The 15,354-nt window shown below is 49.2% G+C and overlaps 3 protein-coding genes across 4 annotated transcripts in view; 2 read left to right on the top strand and 1 right to left on the bottom strand.

The window, feature by feature from the left end:
* ADAM19 (ADAM metallopeptidase domain 19) overlaps positions 1-3,093 on the top strand; it is a 34,521-nt gene extending 31,428 nt beyond the window's left edge. Inside the window, exon 23 of the mRNA XM_056348045.1 lies at positions 627-3,093. Coding sequence (XP_056204020.1) covers positions 627-650 — 24 coding nt within the window. The 3' untranslated portion in view covers positions 651-3,093. The remainder of the gene's footprint in view (positions 1-626) is intronic.
* Positions 2,763-12,546, bottom strand: NIPAL4 (NIPA like domain containing 4). Of its 2 annotated transcripts, XM_056348049.1 has the most exons (8): positions 12,397-12,546; positions 10,979-11,227; positions 8,181-8,237; positions 7,047-7,137; positions 5,796-5,956; positions 5,123-5,706; positions 4,619-4,663; positions 2,763-3,237 (listed from the first exon to the last, which is right to left on the bottom strand). In XM_056348049.1, the coding sequence occupies exons 1-7, from the start codon at positions 12,431-12,433 to the stop codon at positions 4,652-4,654; spliced, it is 1,191 nt and encodes a 396-aa protein (XP_056204024.1). In that variant the 5' UTR covers positions 12,434-12,546; the 3' UTR covers positions 2,763-3,237; positions 4,619-4,651. The 2 variants fall into 2 exon arrangements, with proteins under 2 accessions (XP_056204024.1, XP_056204023.1); XM_056348048.1 differs by lacking the exons at positions 2,763-3,237; positions 4,619-4,663 and having other exon boundaries at positions 4,982-5,706.
* FNDC9 (fibronectin type III domain containing 9) overlaps positions 8,244-15,354 on the top strand; it is a 34,295-nt gene continuing 27,184 nt past the window's right edge. The window contains exon 1 of the mRNA XM_056348055.1: positions 8,244-8,886. Within this exon, the coding sequence (XP_056204030.1) occupies positions 8,702-8,886 (185 nt within the window). The 5' untranslated portion in view covers positions 8,244-8,701. The remainder of the gene's footprint in view (positions 8,887-15,354) is intronic.

Here is a 15,354-nt window from a genome sequence, read left to right on the forward strand (position 1 = left end):
GAAGCTGCTGGGCTGGGTGCCTTTATTGCAGGGGTCTCTGTTTTCACCTGTTCCTTGTTAAGCGTTTGGGTTAAGCAAAACAGTTAATTCAACCCTCCATGTCCCTGAGCTCTTCCTCAGATGAGCAGTTTGTGTGAGCGGGGCTGAGCAATGGGCGGTCAAGGTGTGTGTGACCCAGAATGGTCAGTGAAGAGCCGCAAAACAGGAAGGTCCACACAAGACTTGAAGACCCCAGTAAGGAACAGAAATTCTCTCTAGCCATGGCTAAGGAGGTGCTTTCTCTGCAGGGAGTGTTCCCCAAAATTGTCCTGAATAAGGACAGTTAATGAGGGGCTCCTAGTTACTGAGTTCAGCTCCGTGCAAACTGGACCCCTTAACACACACCACAGGCGTTGTCTCCAGCCTGCAATATCCTTGAGGCTAGCTGGGAAAAACAGAGAAAGCTGCTTCACCGTGCCCCTGGTGGGAGAGCTTCCTATGCCATGCTTTAAGATGTGGAGGCATGTGAACAGACAGGCTTCCCCTGGCTGGCTGGAACATCAGCTCCGGGAGAGGGAAGAGGGCAGCATCTGCTCTTTCATCAGTGCTCACTCTTCTCTCTTTTCCCCATTTTCCATCTCACCCAGAATACCGGTGTCAGGAGAGCCTGAGCAGCAAACATCTTGAAAATGGGACAGCCGGACTCCGGTGGGCACTCATGAAGCAGTCTGCTCCTGGCTGGCTCTCACCTTCACAGGGGACTGGATCACCTTCATCACCCAGAAAAACATTTATGACCGCAGAGAGTGTCTCAGTTCCTCTCCTCTAGCATCACCTCTTTCCTCTGTGACTCAAGCTGCAGTCAGGCTTGGCAGGAGTGTCCCCAGGAACTGTGCTGGTACCTGCCAAGCTGAACTCAGCCCTCTCTGCTGATAGCCTTTTTCATATAGGGACGACTTGTTTATATGGTATTTAAATATTATTGTGCAATATCCAATGCAGGAACAGGGTGATGGGGGTTTCACGTGGTTTTAATCAATTATTTAAGTGTTACCAGGCAGAACAAGCTGTAAGTGCAGGTGCTGGCCCTGATGGGCTTTCATGTAAGACCTGTTGGCTTCCTCAGCCCATCCATGCAGCCGCAGGAGCATACGTTGGTGCTATACAGAAACCACTGCCTCTTGAGAGCGCAGGAGGCAGCCATCGATAACTTTCTTCAGTTTATTCTCAGTTTACAGTGGGTGGCAAGTGGGGCCACAACAGGGAGCAAACCAGGGAAATATTCTGGTTAAAATAATTTGTGGGTCACTATGGATTTTGATTAGCTTTGGTGTAGTAGATTAATTCTTTTCCCCATATTAGGCATCTTCAGCAAGAGCATTCCAGCACTTGCTTGTCTTGCTTCAGTGCTGCAAGACCCAATAGCATCCCCAGCATGGCCCATCCGCTCTGATCTGTGTCACTGGGACACAGTTAAGGTACGACAGGGAAACTCCCTGGCCAAGATACAGAACAAACGGCCAGAAGGAAGTTCAGCAAAAGCCAGTGCTGAAACCTCCTCTCTGGCACACGGTACCATGGATCAGTAGACACTTTTGCACATCTTCTCAGGCTTTGGTCTGTGCTGAGCGGTAATTCAGCATGGGCTGCTTGTTCCCCATACCAGTGAGAAACCTACCTTAAAATTGCCCAGGTGGTAAAACAGCAGAAATATTAATGCAACACATGGTGCTTTTGTAGGGCAGCTCATTTACTCCAGGTTTTTCCTCCAGGACACGGATGGAGAGAGTTACCTGTGTGCACTTTAAGCAGCTGATGGTTCTGACCTTGAGGACCCTCCCTTATGAATTTGGTTTTTTTTCTCCTAATAGTTTGGGGGTTTTTATGTTTTTTCTCAGGATTTTACATTAAGTCCTTGTTATGCCAAATATTTTCTTTTTTTTTTTTTTGTTTCCCTTCTTGAAATGATTTCCTAGGAGATCACAGAGAATTCTGGAACTATGGTTACAACAGTTCTGTTGTGCCTGATTTATTATGGACAAATCCTCAAGCAGCATGATTGCTGCTGCACATGTGAGAAACTATTATTGGCATAAAAAAGTTTTTTCTGATGGTTCTCTTTCCCTAAGCTCTACTAATTGAAAAAAAAAGCAGATAAGCCCTAAGGACTCATTAAATTTCTAGTTATATGTAGCAGTGTATCTATAGGATGACTTAAACCACATTAGTTTTCGCAACTTTACTACCTCTTTCTCCGCAAGGAAACAGTACACAGGGTCTGTCTTGAATTTCTGCTTGGTTATTTCTTATCCTGATCATTTTGGACCTTTTCTTACCTTCTATATGCCTCGAAAACAAGCCAACCTGCAACACTTCTTTCTGAAATAAGGGATGGCAAGTGAAAGACATCAGCTTTCTAATCTTTACGTGTCTTTTTCTATAGCTGGGGGGGTATTACATTTAAACAACATGTATTTAAACAGCCCCCAAATTTGTTGTCTCTTGGGATGGAGCTAATGTGGCTATGGAATAGCATGTGCTACTGCTCACAGGTGGAGCAGTAAGCTGGGTACAGTCTCTACGTACACTGTGGTAGGATAGATTCAACCACAAAAACTTGATCTTATATCTGAGCCAGCAGCATACTTCTGCTACAGCCCCCGATCTTTATCAAATGGCCACCAAAATATCAGTAAAAATAGTTTCACTGCATTTTATGTGAGCATGGTGTCAAGCTTTTAAAAAAATGCCCCTGGACACACAAAGCTCGGAACAACCAGACATGCCCAAACTCTCATGGAAAACTTTATTGCTGAAATATCATAAAACCTCCAAAAGGTAGTTTTAAGTAAGCAGTTTTAAATTTTCAAGTGTACAAGTTGAGTGAATGAGAATAGGGGAACTGCAGGAGGAGTAAAAGATGGTAAAACCTGACTTTTTGAAAGATAATGTTACTTGGGAGAATGTATACCAAAATACATCTCACTTTCTCCTGTGTCCACAAATTAATGGTTTACAATAATGCTCTCTATGCATCTATGCAAATACTTGAAGAATGCAATTCATTGTGCCTTTTGCCTAGTTTTAATAAATTTGTCAGTTGTCATTAACAAATATTCTGTCACTGTGTGCTACTTCATTACCTCGGTTCAAATCTTCACTTTATATGTAGCGTTTGTCCAGAGATGGCAGGACAGCTGGAGGAACGGCTTTTATGAAATGCAGTAAGGAAAGATGAGTCCCGGTTACAAGCTTTTCCTAAAATAAAATGCATAAAGCATTACAGCAATTAGGATGCCAAAACTGAAGCTCGAGGGAGTTAATTGGATTATTTTCTGCTACCAAAGGAGGGCACTGCTGGTTTACTCTCTGCCCCAGATGCTTGCCCTGCTCTGCTCTCCTTCAGCCCTTACCTTTCAAGGGCTACAAAATCGCTAAAAACTTTCAGATCCACCTGCAAGCATTTGGATTATTTTTTTTTTTAGAAAAAAGCCTTTATTTCGCTTTCCACATTCCAAAAGAAAGTACTGAAACGTTATTAAGAGTGCATATTCCTTCCCCCCCCTGCAACCCCAGGCTGCATTTGCTCAGTGATGCTCAGCCCCAGGTATAACCAGGTCAGCATCTCAGACAGCATCAGTACGTGCTGTGGTCCAGGGCTGACCGAGGCAGCTTGGCAAAGCCAGCTCAGGCTTCACCACTCCCTGTTTGGGGTTTGCCGTGAGCAAATGAGCTCCAGGCTCCCTGTGCTGCAAGACCCAGCAGCAAGATGGGAGAAACTTTTAACAGTGGTAATACCTTCCTTTTTCACCTTCCAGCTCAAAATGTTAGTTCTCCCATCCCTTCATCCTCACCGCCGATACAAATCCAAGGGGGTTTTGAAGGTGAGCTGTGAGCAAGAATCCAGGTAACATCCACACTACATTAAGATGGATGAACAGGAATGCTCTGGGATAAGCTGCATCCCTACAGCTCTGCAGAGCATCACCCACTCACGCCTGTTTGGCTTTTAGTATGTAGTTCATAACTTCCTCTGAACAACAACCACAAAAAACCTTTCGGGCTTAAATGACAGCAGAACAGGTCACAGGGCTCAGAGAGGTCAAGACATTTCCAAAGAAAAAAATACTTAGAATTTACGTTCAGCTTGGAAGACCAAGTAGCTGTATTTCCACAGACCACAAAAAGCCTTTGAAGATGGCAGTGTTTCTCCTGACATGGGGTTTACCCTGCCAGAGCACCCCAGCCTGAGCAGGGGCTGCCCCTTGCTAGGATGAGGTCTGGATCAGGTCCAACAGCTTCACCAACCACATCAACATGGCCTGGGCACCACAGCTGCTAAGGAAAAAAACCCAAAGAAACAGAAACCCCACATCAAACCAATTAACACTGTGCTGCAGCGAAACTCCTGCACCTCACAAAACCCAAAAGCTGAAAAAGGTTTCTCTGCCACAGTCCTGTAAGAACACTTCATGGCTTGGGTCCTGCCACTGAGTCTAAATGAGCGCCTACTCCAAAATTCACCATGTTCCGCCCGCGTCCACCTATATTCTTGTCTCATATTTGCAGAGCAAGTAATTAAACATGGATGAGCAGAGTCTGAATAGCAGGCGTGTACCATTCAGTCCTTGTCTCTCACCTCCGTTTGAGATACTGGTGTGTATTTGAGAGTTCATGCGATGGTCTAGAAAGAAGAAGAAGAAAAAAAAAAAAAAAGATAAAAAACACTGATCAATGACTCAACCGGGGTCTGGAACTAAACACATCAATGGCCACCCGCGAGAAGGAGTGCAAGAGTAAACTTTAGCCCTGCCAAGAATAAGAGACGGGAAGGGGCCTCAGAGAGGAGCTCTGTCCCAGGAGTATCTATTTCAAGAGGACTTTCATTTTCAGTGGCTGCATGTATTAAAGCCCAGTGAGGATTAAACATACCACTTGCTGCCACACCATGACAAACATCCAGTCCCAAAGCCCAGAGAAAGACTTGGCTTGACTCTACCAAGCTCTGGATAAGACACTGCTGGTTTTATTTTCTGCTTTTCCTTTTTTAAGTTGCCCACTAGCACCTGGGATCTAGACATCAACCCATTCACCCCACCTCCAGACCCTCGCGTATAACAAGCTAAGTGTAGATCATGAATACTTTGGGTTTATCCTCTGGGCCGATGCTGGAGTTGTCCACCTCTATCAGGATGTTCTTGTCATCTCGGGTGACCGGTGCTTGCTGTCCACTCTGGAGGACTTGTGGCAGATTCCCTAAACTGACATCTATGTCTTTGAAGGCATGGAGTAAAAACACCCCCAAAATGATGGTGAGGAAGCCACAAACTGTCCCAATGATGTCAACGACGGTCATGGTGACCCACTCCTTAAACAGGATGATGGAAGTTGCGATGACGATGGTGGTGAACAGCACATAGTAGATGGGAAACACCAAAGAGGTGTTGAAAATGTCTAGGGACTTATTGAGGTAGTTAATTTGTGTAGTGATGGATGCCACCAGCGTTATGACTAGGATCCACGTCAATGGGTGCTGCAGCACCGGCCGGCCAGCGAAGAAGCCCTTGATGGCAATACCCAGGCCCTTGACCGAGGACACGGAGAAGGCACCAATAACGGAGCAGATGGTGAGGTAGATGAGGATGTTTTTCTGGCCATAACGGGGTGCGAGGTAGAAGATCAGGAGTAAGCAAAGAGCCAAGAGGATTGCAGCATAAGCGAGGAAACCTGGAAGAGGGAGCAGAGTAACTCAAAACTGAGCGGTGGGCAGCACGTGCCGCCCAGCCCTGAGAGAGAAAACACAACCTGCTGTGTACCTGGCTCTTTCAGCTTGGAAGACATCTCATCCAGAGTGGTGACCTCCTCATCCTCTGGCGCATGTATCACCATCACGGTGCTGCCCACGAGGCTCAGCATGCAGCCCAGCTTTCCCAGCAGGTTGAGCCGTTCTCCAAGCAAGTATGAAGACAGGATGGCACTGCACGGGACAGAAAAAAAACAGCTGGGGATTTAAAGTCCTTTAAAGAAGGAACAGCAGCTAAAATAAGGTAAAGAATGCCTTCATGTGATACCAGGACACAAATCTAGAGTAAATTTGTTAGATTCCAGTGTGTTAATACACAAGCACAACACATCTACTGACCGATGAACCCACACAGATGCAGGTGTGATCTATAGATCACAGCTCATGTATCAGCAAGATAAAAAAGTGCTGAATGTGTTAGCACATCCTCAGAAGTATTTTCAGGGTCAACAGATTCTCTCATGAGCTGTTGGGCATTATGAAGTCTTTAGCGCCCAAGAAAATTATTTCAAGGACCAGTGTAACAGAGACAACAACAAAAGAGTTACATTAATTTTAACTAAATCATCAGAACTATCAAACCCCAGAGAAACCCTGAAGGTACTGGGGCTACAGTTATATCTGCAAAATATCTATTTGTCATGCATAAAAATTTGAGGCAAGACACCAAAGCAGTCCTTACTCTCAGCAGGCTTATGCATTTCACAGTAACAGTCCCTATATAACACCTTCGGTACCTCGACTTTTGATATGAATCACCTTTTTAAAAATAAAGAAATAACATTTCAGCCCTTTTGGCAATAGGCAGAAGTACAAAAGCACAACATCAGACCACCCTAAAAGCCTAGAAAATAAAAGGCAAAGGAAAAACAGTTTAAAAAAAAAACCCTGGTATTTTTGACCCTTTGAGATTTTTAGTATTGATCACTAGAAGCACAAAACAAAACAAAAAAAGCAACCTTGAACTGGCTAAAAAGCTGGAATAAGGAAGGCAGTAACACTGATATTTGCAATAATTGAACCTGAAGTGTACATATCTGCTATCCACAAGCAGCATTTCCAGAAGGGCACGCTACTTAATTCAGTAGTTTCCAAATGATCCCCCAAAGGGACAACAAATATTAGAGCACCTTTTTGGAAAACACAGAGACATTTTTTCCTTTAGGCAGAATAATCATAATAGCATCACTTCAAGTCTTTCTATCTTACAAGACAAACAGGCAAACAAAAAAAGCAAATTGCAAACTAGAGACACATAAATCACCTTATGAGCACGCTCAGAGCCCCCAGAGGTGTGACGATAGTTGCTGGAGCAAAGGCATAGGCAGCAAAGTTGGCAGCTTCCCCTCCACCCACTAAACAAACACAAGAAAAGTAAATACCAGTGAGATACAGTACACTTTTTGCATTTTCTCTTGTGGGCTTGTAAACTAGTAAGATGTCAGTTAAGAGTGGGTTTTATTAGGGGGGTTTCATGCTGCTGCTGAGCAGGGCCAGGTAGTGGGTGGGAATTTCTCCATTACAGATTAATGCAAGGAGAGAGGCATCCCTGGAGCCCTGCACCCACACAGAGGAGGGCTGGGGGTGCCAGGGCTTGGCCATGTCAGAGTTGACCCATATTAACTCATTAAGCCCCCAGAGCCCAGCCAGGCAGCTGCAGTTCGTCCGGGTGATTAACCAGGGAGGGGGTGGGCAGCTGTGGGAGTCCCAGCACAAGGAGGCTGCTCCTCACCTACTACCAGGAGTGTCCCCCCTGGGGCTGTGGTGTCCTTGTCCCTCGCAGGGAGTACTGTGTGCTTGTTCGTGGGTTGTGCAGGAGCGGCAAGGGTGGTGCGAGGTGGGGGCACCTTGAGCTGCTGCAGCAGTGGGAACCAGAAAACGCTGCTCTCACACACACACACACCCCCCCCGTGAAATCTGCTGCTCTCTGCACAGCTACGAGTCCAATTTGAGAAGATACCAGTGTTGCATGTTTTAAGGCTTGCTCTAAAGGAAAGCAAGTTTTGCTCAAGAGAGGAGCTGCTACCAACACCTCCTTGTTATCTCCCCTGCGCTGTAACCTTTCTCGGGGCCCCCAGGCACACACGGGAGGCTGTTTGCCCTGTGCCTGGTACGCAGGCAGGGCAGCCAGCTGCTTTATTAAAACCTGGCTTTCCATGCTTTTGATCCGGTAAAACTGAGCTAGCGAGTCCTACCAGCCCTGCAGGAGGATGGTAAGGGAGATCCCGTGTGGCTCAGCTCGCTGCTGCTGCTGTTCTCCTGGAGGTGCCTCTGCTGAGGATGGGGAACTCACCAGAAAAAACGCTTTAAGCCGCAAGATGCTGGGCTCATTCCTCACCTCATTCACAGGGACAGACCCTGGAAATGCTGAAAACCCAGAGAAACAGCTTCTACTTACTGGTTAATAAGCCAGCCCACCAGAGCCAGTCCTTTAGGTAGCCATGGCCTCCATCTCCTGGGGAAGTAAAGCACACAGGTATGCAGGAGTCAACAACTGTGTTCCGCAGAGCAAGGGATGGGAAACATCCCTTTGGAGAAGGATAAATTGCAAGGGGAAGAGTGTGACAAAGAAAAAGGTCTGGAAGGACAGAATACGAAGGACAGAATACGCAGACATGCCATCCTACGTGGAAGCTAAGTCAAGGGATTAGCGGGAGCTGGCACTGAGGGGTGGGCAATGCAAGGACAGTAAAAGCCGTGGTTTAACCCCAGGGTGGCAATGGGAACGGCACCCATTGCCCCAAAGCCATAGAGGTTATTGGCCCGGGGTGCAGCCTGCCCCACTGCAGCAGGGAGCCTGGGCATGCCCTTCGGCCCTGGAGGCTGTGGTCATCCTCATGATTCAGGGGGCACCGGCCCCTAAACTCAGTAGTAAACACCCCAGCTGAGCAACCACAGACCGGTCATGCCTTGTCCTGCATGTTCCCTGTGTGGTGCTCCTGGAGCAGAGGGACCACGGATGGCAGGGGGTGCTCTGTTCTGGGTACCCCCCACCCAAAGGCTGCTCCGGGGGATGCTGTCAGCCACCACCCTGCCTGCGGGGAGCTCGAGCTGCACCTCACATCACACCAGGTCGCTGTGGAGCCTCGCGCACAGGCACTAAGGTAAGGCAGTGAGCTTTTCCAAACCCAGCTCAAGCGGGGGTTATAGCTATGAAGGATGAAGAGGGAAAAACTGGTTGGTTGCTCCGTGCAGGCACATGGTGCCACAGTTTGTGTTGCTGTGCAGCCATGGTGAAGGCCCCCTGCATCCTGTTCCCGAAATTATCTGCTCCTCTTGTACGCTGCTTTGTATCATAGTTGTAGTGCGGGGCCTCAGCCTGAACTGCCGTAAATCCTGATGTTAATTTTATGTGAAACAGTCACTATGTGACGAAGGATTTCTGATGAAAAATGATTCCTGGCTTTGGAACAACTGAATGAAAGAAAACTTGCACATAAATGAGGAAGCATGGATGTACTGCGTTGGGAACTAATGCATCTCTGGTCTCAACCCACAAGCTGTTAGATGTAAGGAGCCTGAGCCTGCTGACATTGTGAACCCTGATTTTGCTGGGTCGGAGCGAGCCCATGGTTTTGAGAAGCCTGACCTGACCGGACCTGTCAGTAACAGCAGCGTTTGACCTGCCTGGGAGAAAAGGGATGTGCTCAGATAGCAGGGGTGAAACGCTGGGACTGAAAGATTTAAGGGTGAGAGAGAAAAAAGGGGATCAAAGAGGCAGACAGGAAGAGGTTAGGACATGCGGAAAAATATTTTGCTAGAATTCAGCCTCTTCTGGTTCCTCAACAAATTCACAAATGCTGAAGTTCAAATGTTATGCTTTGGAATTCCCTAGAAATTGCTGGTTTATTTGGTTTTGGTTTGGGTTTTTTTTTTTTTTTTAGCTTGGTTAGTTTGTTTTCTCAAGAACTCTTTTTGTCTGCTGCAGTTTTCTGTCAATAATCTCTAATTCCTAATTAAACATCCTGAAAAATAGGGAGGGGTTTGCTCTTGTTTTACTCACTTGGCTCTGTGGGAGGGCTTAAAGGAGAAGAGAGACCTCTTCTACAGCTGAAATGATACTGATATTGCATTGTGCAAATATCATGCCAAAACCCAAACTCATGCAGCTCAGCACTTGCATGTGGGCAGCCTAATGGCAGAGGATGGGGTCAGACTTGAGACTGGCCTGCAGCTCGGGTGCTGTTGGTAACTTTGCCGGTGGACTCTGCTTCATCATTCTATGCCTCTGTCTCCCCATATGGGGGACACAGTAAAACGAGGACAGTGATATTTACTTCCTTTGTAAAACGATTTAAGAAACATTCCTAGACCAGAGCGGGGAAGCAGTAGTATTTTAATTAGCATTATTTTGTTTTGTAGTTATGCAAGTAGGTCACCTGCCAGGTAGGACTTTGGCTGCTGCTAGAGCACATGTTTGCTGATGGGATGCGTCCAATCCAATGGGAGGCTGTGCTCCTCCACCATTTCCCCATCCATAATATATACGTGCACATAAACACACACCTCGCCCTAAGAGCTTGGTGCTAGGGAAAAGTTATCTGCACGTTGTTGAGCAACAGACTTGAGCAGTATCCTTTCTGAAAACCACAAGCAGAGTTCACACAGATCACAGGTGTGCAGTCCTGCATTAATAAATGGCTTTTGCTAATGCAATTAAAGTGCACGGGGCCACATCCTTGTCTCAATGACTCGATGCCTAGTGCATCAGTAAGAGTCAGAGTGGGGTCATGGAGCTGTGCTGTTCTGCTCCGGTCTGCAGCATGGTGATGACTTGCACCTTTGTGCAAAGGGGCCTGTTTCAAAGAGCTTTAAACAATCTGCTTCCTCCTGGCCTCACACTTTCCCATGTAAGAGCTGTGATGGGCATGTGTTGTTCTTGTGGTGGGTGCACATCTGATCACACAGGGCATGTGACTTGCTAGTTGTGGGTGCAGGACAGGGGAATGCTGCTTTTAGCTGAGCCCTTCCAGTGCAGAGCTCTGTAAATTAGCTCCTCAGCTCCAGCACAGCACTGCTCTCTGGGTCTTGCAGGCAAAAATGCATCCACAAAAGGTTTTATTTACCTTGCTGATGGCAGGCTGACATGTGTACCCAGAGGTGTTCCCTTGCCTTATCAGTGCTGGAGTTTGGATGATACATGTGGTTCTGGGAACAGGTAGACCTCCTCCCTCCTGCCCCCCACAAAAGCCTTACCTGCCCTGGTGCCTCCCTTCTCCACCAGCCGTAGCAGTCCCTTCTTCTTGAGGATGACACTGCTTCCGATGAGGAAGCTGGAGAAGACAGCCAAGCCCAGGCCAATGTAGAATCCATAACTGCTTTCCAGCCGAGTTACCCAGAAGTTATCCAAAGTCCCATTGTCATGGCCGGAGTCGGCTGGGTCAGCATCGCTGATCACTCGGCACACGACCCGGTGGGAAAGGCATGAAAGGGTGACCAGAGACCCTGTGAGACCACCGTGGAGATAAAACAGCGAATTACTGGTAAGACTATCCACAGTGCCTCTGTTGGCCTTTGGACGCATTCAGATGTCCCCCTGAACAGTCACCCATGCTTTCACCCTAAAAGCAAGTACCCACCAGCTCTCAAACACTCGGGACACTTCTTTCCTCACGTGTGGAAAGGGCAAGGTGGAAGGGGTGAAAGCAGGCACGCTTTGCAGCTGCTAACACCGAAAGTGCAGACCCCCTGTGCCTCCAGCCAAAGCGTGTTGCTCTGAGTGGGTGGGAAAAGCACGGAATTTCTTCCTACCCTCCTGCTCCTACCACACCCAGCACATCTTTCTATCGCAATCTTCCGTCTGAGTGTAGTAAGGACAGTGTGACTGTGTCCGTGGGGAACAGAACCGCCAGCTGGAGTGTCCCTTTGTACTACAAGACTTTAATTTTCTGCCTGAACTCAGGTAGGAATCACAGAGCGAGCCTTTGCGTCTCTGCAGGAGGGGGTATGCGATGGTGAAACTGGTCACAGTTCTGGCAGCAGCCGGAGTGTGGATCCTACATTTTTCCTGAGCCAAGAGTTTGGCTTGGATGTTCCGCACACACCCCCCCAGCACCTGTAGCTGAGGGTTTGCATGCAAACTAGATCCCAGCTTTTTCTAATGGAAAAAATTCAGTGACTTTCTAGATGAGTTTCCAAAGGTCCTTTAATGGGCTTCTTTTCTAATGGAAAAACATCCTTGGCTGTGGAAGTATTTCCTGGGGAACAGGGGGGCATCTCGCCTCCTCGGCTGGGTAAAAGTCTCCACAATGTGGTACTGGGTGCAAGCACAAGGCAGTGGGATGGGGTGATTACCGACTGGATTAGGCAATCTTGAACGGAAAAAAAAAAAAGTAAAAAACCCAGCTCCTCTGTGTCCGCTGTAAGGCCGACAGGCTGTGCGGGGCTTGTGGATAAAGCGTTTTTTCCCGTTCCTGGAGGCACCTCAAAAAACAGGAGAAGAAGCCCCAGAGCCAGAGGGCAAGCGAGCGGTGGCACGGAACGGCCCCGCAGCCGGGGGGGGGCAGCGGGCCGAGCCTCGAGCCCCGCTCCCCGGGCCCCCCCGCTCCCCCCCGCTCCCCACCCCCCCACCCCGGCTCCCCGGGCCCCCCCCGCTCCCCCCGCCTGCACCCCACCGTTGCTGCAGCTGCCGTTCGCCGCCGGCGGCTCCATCGCCTCCCCCCCGCGCACGGCTCAGAGCATCCCGGCGCCCAGGGCAGGAGCCGCTGCTGGCGGGACTGGGCAGGGCCGGGCTGCCAGCACACCTGCCCGCCCCCCTCCTCCTCCCTCTCCTCCTCGCTCTCCCCCCTCCCTCTCCTCCTCCCCCCTCCTCCTCCTCCTCCTCCCTCTCCCCCTCCTCCTCCCTCTCCCCCTCCTCCTCCCTCTCCCCCTCCCCCCCCTCCTCCCCTCCTCCTCCTCCTCCTCCTCCTCCCCCTCCTCCCCCTCCTCCCCCTCCTCCCCTCCTCCCCCTCCCCCTCCCCCCCCTCCTCCCCCTCCTCCTCCCCCCCCCTCCCCCTCCCCCCCCCCCCACTCCCCTGCGCGCTGCCCCGCGCAAGCCGTGCGCCCCGGCTGCGCAGCCCCGGCGGCTGGAGGCGCAGGGGAGGGGGCCACGGTGGCCTTTGCAGGGATGTGGGACGAAGCTCCCCAGCCTCAGCCCAGGCAGGGGTTTCTCCACCGGAGTGTTTTTCTCCTTGCAGTGGGTGGGAGGAGGTGCTGGGAAAGCAGGAGGCTGGGGCTGCGCTTCTGGTTAGCGGGGCGTGAGCTGTGGACGCACAGAGATTCAAAGTAAATGAGAAATTAAATGCAATACTCCTGAAGATACCTCCTCCTACATAAAGAGCCTGTAACCGCACTTAATATCGCAGGGAAACTTTTCGGAAAGCGCCCTGTTGCTTCACGCGGTGGTGTTTATTCTCTGCGTGGTACTGTGGCTGTGTGCAGTAGGTTGTAGGACTGAAGGACAAGTTTGGGGGGCTGAGAAACAGGTAGAGGTCTGGGGAAGATGGATATATCCCAATGGAAGTTCTGTGGTGGGTGTGGGGTTCCCTGCCTGTGTACTTGCTGGGCAAAGGCACGTTCTCTTCTGGAGGTCAGGCCACATTTCCCTGATGGACCTTCCTGACTTCGGAGTTGTAGTGGGAAAGGCTCCTAAGCTCAGGCAAAGGTGCATTTGAAAAAGAAGTATTAATTTAACAAAGAAGGTGAGTGTGTAATGACAAGGGCACTCTTGTGCTGTAAAACATTGTGCAAAACGAGATCAGAGAGCCAGGACACAACTTCAGCAGCCGCAGCAGCTGTGATTTAAGACACAGCTGCCTCCGTGCTGAATCCCAGCCCTGAGAAAGTCAGCTCCAGCCCATGGGCTCCTCCATCACTTAAATTCGTTTTACACCCTTTTATTTTGTGACTATTTAGTTGGCAGGCCTCACTGATCATGGTTCAGCCCCCACTATAGAGCAGGGGCTTAACTCCCCCCGTCAGCTCTGTCCCCCTGCCGCCGAAGCCTCTCTTGCCAATATTAGTGTGTGAATGTTTTGGAGGGTGTTGCACGCCAGTGGGTTTTGCCTTCATCCCCACCCTCCTCTGCTGACATCCTCCCTTCCTGTGTGTGTGCACAGTGGCTGTGTGTACACAGAAACCTGCTGCCGATACAAAAGCAGCAGGAGCCATTAGCCAGATTGCGCTGTAGGTCAGCAGAGATAAGGAAAACCAACAGCTTTTCTTCAGCAAGGTCACGTTTATAGCTCAAAACGGTATCCGTCATAAGGCGATATAAAGTTGTAAGACAGGATCTGAACGTGTCTGAAATTTCGCTTTTTTTCCCCCCTGAAATGTATTACTTGTTACTGCAGAAATTGCCCTTAGACCGTCAAGCCACAGCATTGCTAGCACCCCATGGCTCCCTCACTCAGCACCTGATCCTATCGCTGTACAACTGTTTTCTCCAGCAAATGTAATGTCAGAGTGGTTTGTGAGTCATTTGATTTTAATCGGGTCTCTTCATCAGTCACAGACCAGCAGGTCACTGGCTGGGAGAGACTCTACCAGCCAAATCCCACGTCCTGTTCTCCCCTTTAGCACAGGAGCACTGGGTGATCAATCCAAATCATGTGGCAGCAGGTTCTGATGTAGGAAATTAAAAGTACTGATTTACCAGTGATCTGGGAGCAATTTCTGCTGCTGTTACATATTACACAGGCCGAAGACACCCTGGGCAAGACACCGATGGCAGGATTCAGCCTTTATTTAGTAAATTTACTTGCTGATGATGGTTAAGAGCTATTCATGCAATGTGTGAATATGAGGCTGATTGCAGAGAGCGAGGTGATGGCAGAGTGGGACAAGTGTTTGCTGTTTGCAGCGCTGCCTGCCTGCGGCTGGGGGAGTTCGTGGCCCCATCCCCTCGCAGGCTGCTCTACCTGCTAGCCCTGGTGCTCAGGGGCACTGTGGGGCTCTCCCCTTTGCTGGGGCTTCTCCAACACCCTGAGGTCTTGATTGTAGCTGGGGAGTCCTAATGGTGATGTGGTTATCCGTAGTTAAACTGCATCCAGAATAATTTCCAAGCGTTTGTGGGTGAGTGCTGTTGACATCTGTGCAGAGTGCAGTTGCCCACTGTGCACAAAGAGGTGTTAGGAAGGGAACAAGTATTTATGGAAGGGATCTAGTGTTAAAATAATCCTTTTGGTCATGGTGCAACCTCATAAATTACTGCCACAGCAGAGGGGGTGGTGCAGTCAAAAGCAAAAGGCACTTTGGGCCACACCTTTACCTTCCCCTGTCACCTTGATTTCCTAAAGGAAAAGGCTAATGTGGCCACATGCACTTGTGTTTATGTATCCCCCTTCATCTCCAAAGACATCTGAGCCCATGGGCCACTTTTGCCAGATTTGACAAGGGGTGAGATCTCCAAGAGAAGCTGTTCTTAGTTCTGGGAAGAGAGGAGACAGGACAGGGGAAAGGTCCCGAGGGGAGGGGATGCCACAGTGCGAGCTGATCCAGAGCATGCCTAGCTGTCACCGCTGTGGGAGAAGCTTCAGTTAGACCTTGCAATCAACCATGGGACACAAGTGTGTCACGTATTCCTTTTTCTCTGA

The sequence above is a fragment of the Falco biarmicus genome, chromosome 8, assembly GCF_023638135.1.
Source record: "Falco biarmicus isolate bFalBia1 chromosome 8, bFalBia1.pri, whole genome shotgun sequence".
In the NCBI taxonomy this organism is placed as follows: Eukaryota; Metazoa; Chordata; class Aves; order Falconiformes; family Falconidae; genus Falco; species Falco biarmicus.